The 7,296-nt window shown below is 44.6% G+C and overlaps 1 protein-coding gene across 1 annotated transcript; it reads right to left on the bottom strand.

The window, feature by feature from the left end:
* Positions 1 to 1,563: 1,563 nt before the first annotated feature.
* Positions 1,564 to 5,492, bottom strand: LOC119360456 (OVARIAN TUMOR DOMAIN-containing deubiquitinating enzyme 1-like). The gene is made up of 10 exons (XM_037626089.1): positions 5,295 to 5,492; positions 4,774 to 4,873; positions 4,529 to 4,686; positions 3,894 to 3,956; positions 3,723 to 3,806; positions 3,490 to 3,636; positions 2,870 to 2,904; positions 2,700 to 2,755; positions 2,534 to 2,625; positions 1,564 to 2,246 (listed from the first exon to the last, which is right to left on the bottom strand). The coding sequence occupies exons 1-10, from the start codon at positions 5,490 to 5,492 to the stop codon at positions 1,914 to 1,916; spliced, it is 1,266 nt and encodes a 421-aa protein (XP_037481986.1). The 3' UTR covers positions 1,564 to 1,913.
* Between the last annotated feature and the right edge of the window lie 1,804 nt (positions 5,493 to 7,296).

Below are 7,296 nucleotides of genomic sequence, written 5' to 3'. Positions count from 1 at the left end.
TCCGACCACCGTTGGTGACATCGGCCCCGCGCTGATGGACGCCGCAATCGTCGTCGAGTTCTTCTCTGCTGGCCCCTCCGACTTCTCCGACATAGCGTACAGCTCCTGCTGGTCCCTCATGTATGCATGCCCGGTGCTGGCAACACCGATTCGTGCCTTCATCCACGACGTGTCCCCGGGCCTGGCAAGCCTGGTCGGCGCTTCGTCAACTTCGTTTTCGTTCGTCTACGCATGACCGGTGCTGGCAACACCGGTGCATGCCTTCGTCCAGATGTGTCCCCGGGCTTGGCAAACCCGCCGCGACGCGTCGTCAACAATATTTTCTTCCTGGCGCACCCCAACTTCGACACCACTGCGCCCATGCTAACTCGGCGCCCTCTTGCGCCCGCGGCTCCACGGCGACTTCCTCGACACCGGCCACCCCGACTCGACATCGACCACGGCATTCTTCGCACGGCTACCTCGACCACGGCTCCACCACCACGCTCTCGGCTACATCGACAAACGGCACAAAGGGCTACCGTCTGCTTGAGCAACCTCGTTGGTTTCCACTGCAGCCACGACTCCGCGATGTGTCGACCGTTACGACTGTGTGTGTGTGGGGGGGGGGGTATCTGTCGGCTTGCCTTCGGATTCTTCTCCAGTCTCATCGTCTGTGTCGCTACCGTTGTGACTGCGGGGGGATGTTGAGTACCATGTTTATTAGGAAAGATGAGATAGAGTAGAATTTGATTCTGGCTTGTCTTGTACTCCAAGTAGATGATTGTACTCCTATATATATGCCCACGAGGCTCAAGCAATATAACGAACAATTTCACCAAATCCATCTCTCCCTTCTAACACTAATGACGTGGACTGATGGAGCCACCTTTCACTACAGCTAGGGTTGAACATGCTCGATCTTGCGCACATGAAACTAGAAAAGCTTAAGAAGTGTAACAATTGTTCATTAGTTTTGACATATCTCACCACCCATACCGAATGGTGAAAAAGAATTGTAACAATTGGGAGGAAGCTTCTTGTACTCGTGGAAGGAGAAATGAACGCGCTCACTGGGAGTGAGAAGAGAAACCACCAGACGAAGCAAGGTACTACCACTACCAGCACTTGGGTGAGCCGGTCGAGGAGGACGGGAGGAGCGGAGGGGGGATTGGAACAGAGACGATGCCGCGGTTGTACAGCCATCCGGTGGTGCACCCTCATAGTAGTACATGGGCTATTCACAATCAGCCAAACTGTCAAGAAACTGGGCTATTCACAAATGTGATCTGATTAATAACAATAGTTCACTTCCCTAAGTGTACATATAAGTATCCTTTAAGTTTTCACTGGAAGTGCAAGTTTAAATATTTGAAAGTAACTGGGATTGGCACCATACTGCATCAGTCATGCCCTAGAAACCCACTGCCACAAACTGGAACAAAGATTTTGGTATGCACTCTCGCTTATTTGTGAAGAGGTAAGAGCCCAGTGAAGAAAAATAAAATTAAAGATTACACAAGATTCATATTCTATGTTCTTCATCTGATATAAGCCAAGTCTGGTTTCAAACAAGTACTTGACTTCGCATTAGCCGTCAAGCTCATATCGAAATTGCTTATTCGGAAAAGAAAACACAAGTCACAGAATCTGACATAAGCCAGATTTGATGTTCCAAAACTTGCAAACAACAGTATCCCAATAATTCTTCATATGTTCCTATAACATCTTCTATCCTGTAGCTTCCTTCCAAATACAGGAGTAACTAACAACAGCACCAGCAAGAACGAGAAAACCAAGGAGCAGAGGTAGTCACAGGTTGTTCGGGAGCAGACCCACAAACGACCACACACACTATACAAGATTGTCAGTAGGCTTCCCTGTAATCATCCTGGAGGTAGTTTTTGTCAATGAAGCGAACTCGCAAAATTTGTTCACTTGCGGTAAAGAATGTCACAGTGACCACGCCTACACAGCAAGGTCAGCAAGGGCGCGCCATCAGATGATAACAAGTTGGCATCGTCGCCTCCCTCCTCCAGCAGTTTAGGAGCTGTGCTCGAGGAAAGGTAGCCCCGAGTCAAATGGAGAGGGCCCTTGTTCAAGTCTGCCTGATGAAAGAAATCGAGGCGCTTCACTAACACACCTTGACCCGTCGAGCTCTTATCCACGACTTCGACACGCAACGGTATGCCGAGCGTGTATGTCAAAGCCCTCATTTGTGTAGTGGTAGCTTCAGCATCCAGCGATCGCACCGTTTTCCAACAGAACTGTTATCACAACCATATATGTGAAATAATGGTGAGTGTAATCTGTGAGTGGTAAAACTAGTATTGGTTAATCCTTTATTACCGTAAATCACAAAAATTGACCAGTGGCAAACTTTATTTCTGAGTATAAATGTCTCTCCAGAGAGAAAGGTAAACTCATACACCACGAGAATTGCTGATAAAACTTTAATAAGTATGCTAAGTCTCAAAGACAGAGGACAAGATAATCCGTCTGTACTATATCGAGAATGATACTCGAGGATAGTACATGGGAGCAGAAACTTCACCTGGAGGACATTCAAATTTTTGGGGATAGATTGCTTGTAGAACTCTTCTGTCCGGATTTCAGTCTCAGTAAGCAACCTAAGGAAAGATATAACTGGCAAAAACAACATGTTACATAAAGAACAAATAGACAAACAACACATCCTAAACAAGGACTGATATCCTTACTCCTGCCTGAAAAGGTCTCCTGCAGGCTTCTCTTGTACAGCCATTCAGAAGTACAGCTACAAAACACAAAAAAACTGTCTGTAAACAAAAATATACTAACACAAAATGAGGGTATCGTAAACATATCTTCAAGACCTTTCTATGAAAATCAAGTTAAAACATACACATACCCTGCTGCAATGACGTTGAGAACCTCATTGAGCTCCTGAAACAAAGTGCAGACACTAGGTTATGCATGTAATTTAAGCTATATCATGAAGAGAATGTCAAAATGCTACAGGAGTTCATCCCTCTTCCAGCAGTAGTGGCGAAACAACATCATATAAACCCAGCCAAAGATCATGCTGATTGATACGGAATGCTCAATTATGTTCATAGTGAATTTGGTGTTCGCAGCAAGCACTTATAGCTGTTAGAAAAAAATTGGAAGTAAAACTACAATCATCAAGAACAACATAAAACATGGCAAACTGAAAATTTTATACAACTGTGAAAGAATGAAACATTCTAGTGCCCTGCCCATGTAGTTGTCCTGCACTTTACACCATCTTATCTATTTGTTATTTTCTTTAAGGCATTGTTCAGTCTGTTAATTTTTAGGAGATAGTTGAAGGTTAAAAATCTGAGGAGGCAGAACGAGTTCAGTTATTTTCAGAACAATTCAGGCAACACAAGAGATAAATACTATTGTTAGCAAGTATATATGCCCCACATAATTATTTTGCACATAAATGATAAGGAGATAAGGCAAAAAAAGGTTTATGCTTTTGCAAGCTAGTACAGTACTTACAGAAACAACACTTGAGAAGTATTTTTCAGGATTGAAGAAGTATGCTTTGTCCCACTTAAGACGAGAGAATCTATCTGTATACATTTCCAAACATTCCATAAGACGAGTAACCTCAGCTTGTTTATCTTGCATTTGTCGAAGAATCTCCTGTAGACAAGCCTATTTATATTACATTTCCATGCAGATCAAGAAAGGAATACCATCATCATGAGTAAGTAAACTGAAACAGTTACCATGTAGGAAAACAGAAAAGCTCTGTAAAAACAGCTGCCATCTTGGCGAGTTCTTCGGAAGAGCACATAATGCTTACTGAGAATCTATATAAGAAAATGATTTTCAGAAATGTACAACAAACTAAATTATGACAATGTTTCTAGCATAAAATTACTTGAATGCAGACAAACCTTCATCTTTTCCTGGATGATAGAATTATCTGGAGATTCACGAACCAATTCTGCGAGTTGTTCCTACAATACCAAGAATAAGAATCAGAAAAGGTAGCATTACGGTATGATGGACGATATGCAGCATTCATCTAACTTGAGCATGGATTTGAATAGTAATGCTGATGAAGCAAAATTGTTTTTATGGTTCTCACACATGGAAAAAAACAAGAGGAAATTCATGGTAAAATAACTTTTGTTTCCAAAAGAGCAGAAATCATAAGGTGCAAAATATTGACTACAATTCACAATGATATTCATTTAACATCTGCCGACATCAGAGTACTTTCCACTGTGCAATTGCTCAATACAATATCTAAGGAATTACATACTGAAAGAACAAACAAACACAGAACGACTGGGGCAGTAAACAAGCTCATACTGGAAACGTTTGAGAATGTAACTCCCATATATCACGTCAATTGGCAAAAGAATGAATATCTTGTGATAGTCGATGGCAATAATACATTTGGGAGGTCTACATTCAGGTGGTCTGAAATTGAAGCGCGCACAAGAAAGAGAATTTACTGCATTGTAGAGTGCATCCACTTCATGGTTGAAGAGCTTAAAAAAACTCTGAGGTATAGCATTCTCACCTCACTTCCTAATGCTGTCGGACGATCATCTGGACACCGGAAAACACCAATGAGGATACGGCAGTCCTTTTGCGGTTTGAGGTACGTTCTCTTGCCATCCAGCAACTGGCTCGAGGTTTCTCGCAGTGAAAGATACTCTTGTGTGCCGAGTGCAAGTTCTGAGCAGTAGAGAATAAGTTACTATGCAATGATATCATCTGGGATGTTTCCTCGATCATTCATGAAGAGTATAGAGAAGAAGTTACCAGGAAGTGATCCTCCGAGCTCCTCATCCGAATCCTGATCATCCTCTGCTTCCTCTTGTGAATCTGCATCATCTTCTAGCTCCCCCTCTTCCAGCTCCACCTGAAAAATGGAGTGCACAGGGAATCAAGAAATAATACTTTGCAGGGAAAACCAGAGCATCATTGTTAGGTTACCAATTTCAGCCGATTATACTACCAAGAACTAACAGAACACAATTTTGGGTCAAATTAGGAAACCCCATCCATCTCACCGAACTGCAAGAACTTGCAGAAGGGTCGGCGAGTATCAAACCAATCCATTCGAAGAACCTACGACTGCGCCATATGCTACAGCCAAGAACTCATCCCCCCATATGCTACAGCCACCTCACCGACCGGACAGCCAAGAACTCATATCTCCCACAAACTGGGGGCAAGAAACAGGCCTAGAACGACATAAAGAACAGCCAAACGCGCCAAATTCCGCGAAAAGATGGCCGACCAATCGCAACCCAAGCTGCTACAAGACGCTGGGAACTCACCGGATCTTTGTCGGCGGGAGGCGGTGGGGACCCTGGCGGCTGAAGCGGAGGCGGTGAGGTGGGAGGCGCCGTCTGGTCGCGAGAGGGCGACTGCGCGGGCGGCGGCGAGAGCCGTGGCGCCTTCGTCGGTCTATCATCGCCTCCGCCGCCGCTGCTGGATGGCTGGGCCAGGTCATCCAGTTTTCTCTTCGGGCCCATTTCCTTCGTCGCTGGAGTTTGCCTTTTCTGCCCCTCCGCCGAGCCTTGGATTTTCTCGCTTCTCCCCTCGTCTCTTGTGGAATTTCTGTACCTCTCCTCTCCAGGGACCTGACTGGTGCATATTTATACCCGTATCATGCATCCCAAAGGGTACCGTCGCAAGTCGTACAAAGATTGGAACATTCTTTACATTTTTTTACGGGAAACATTCTTTACTTTTGAAAACAGAATGTTTGCTTGAACATATGCAACATAGAAAATTAGCTATTTCAGCTCTTGTATTAATTATTGTACAAATGCGCATGGACATTTACATGATTTTCCCCTTGAAATCTTTTCTGACCAAAAGAGAAAATCAGAGTACAAACCGGCAAAACGGTAAGATGCCATGTGGCCTAGGACGGCACAGGTCTCCATAGTGCAACAAGATGTGAGGAGGCATAGGTAATGTATGCGAACCAACCTATGGTTGGATGGTCAGAGGGACTGTCGTATCCCTAGCCCACCAGGGTTTAAATCTTTCGGAGGTTCTCATAGGGATAGGGTGTGCGTGTGTGCGTTTATAGGGATGAGTGTATGCGCATGTATGATCGCTTTCGTCTGTACTATGTTAAATAAAGGCATAGGTAACGTCTAAATAATTTTCCACAAGTCCAAATACATGCCAGATTTATATATAACTTAAAGCAAAGTATCTAATTGGTTCAGTGTGCGACAGTAGGACGTGGACCTTCTTCAGTCTCTTTTTTCTTGTGGATGCAAGATGAATCTTACAAGTGTCATTGGATTTTCATGCATTCGATGATTCTTGTTGGGGAACAGGCAGCATCGGTCGACCAATCTTGAACACATACTTTACAGACACTCCACCTCTCCAGATCACCCATTCTTTAAAAAAGGGAAAAAAATAATAAGACGGGGGTGGCATGCCTAGACTTTTGACACCAAACCAGGCACATCGGGTGAACAACCCAGATTTAAGCAGAAATGATGGGGGACTTCGTGTTTTTCTAGATTGAGTAAAATACACTGGCAGTCACTGAACTTGTGAAGAAAGCTAGTTTTGGTCATTGTACTTAGAAATACGGTCAATACGGTTACCAAATATGACAGGACGTGTACGATCACTATTCTGCGTATGCCACTCTTCGCCGCTCGGTTTGACCAGTCAAAGGCGTCCACATCCTCCGGCTCGGGGTTATTTTTTGTAAATTTGTCGGTGCATGTAATGTCCATCGACCCCCCTGAAATCTCGAAGCTACGAAATCCCGTCAGCCATTCAAATCCCTAATTCCCGATTTCTTGCCGGCGCGCGTTGGAGCTTGTTTGCGGCCACCCTCTCCCCATTGGAGCTTGCTTGCCGCCGCCCTCTCCCCGTGTCTTGGAGGTTGCTCGCCTCTGCCATGTCGACAAGCTCGGTCAAGTCATCGTTGGACGGCCGTTCGGTGGTGGTACCGCTCATCAGATGTCCTAAGTGTCGCACTTGCGTGAAGCTCTATCTCTCCAGCACGGAGAAGCATGAAGGGTGGGTCTTCTACATGTGTCCTGTCAGTGTAAGGGGAGTGCAGCCCTAGTTCTTCGATTTGGTCGATTTTTATGGAACTTGTCATGGTGATTTTTGGCGTTTGTTCATCTGGTTTGTTCTTAGGACCATTTTTGGCATTGGGAGTTGGAATAAGTTGCCGACCTTCTGGATAAGAAGTTCCTCATTGGTAATAAAGTAGTAGATGCATTAGGAGCTGCAGATGTTAGGAGGGAAGAGCTGATCCAAGAAAAGAATAGAAGGTTTGCAGGTGCAGTGGAT

The sequence above is a fragment of the Triticum dicoccoides genome, chromosome 2B, assembly GCF_002162155.2.
Source record: "Triticum dicoccoides isolate Atlit2015 ecotype Zavitan chromosome 2B, WEW_v2.0, whole genome shotgun sequence".
In the NCBI taxonomy this organism is placed as follows: Eukaryota; Viridiplantae; Streptophyta; class Magnoliopsida; order Poales; family Poaceae; genus Triticum; species Triticum dicoccoides.
Note: the sequence above shows the minus strand (reverse complement) of the source record. Positions and strands in the feature narration are given on the sequence as shown.

Bases quoted from the DNA above. Each gene is read 5' to 3' on its own strand.
- LOC119360456 (XM_037626089.1), bottom strand. From the start codon at position 5,492: ATGGGCCCGAAGAGAAAACTGGATGACCTGGCCCAGCCATCCAGCAGC. The intron at 3,637-3,722 runs GTAACTGTTTCA...GCTTGTCTACAG, and splicing joins CTTTTCTGTTTTCCTACATG to GAGATTCTTCGACAAATGCA. The intron at 2,247-2,533 runs GTGAAGTTTCTG...TTGTGATAACAG, and splicing joins AAAATTTGAATGTCCTCCAG to TTCTGTTGGAAAACGGTGCG.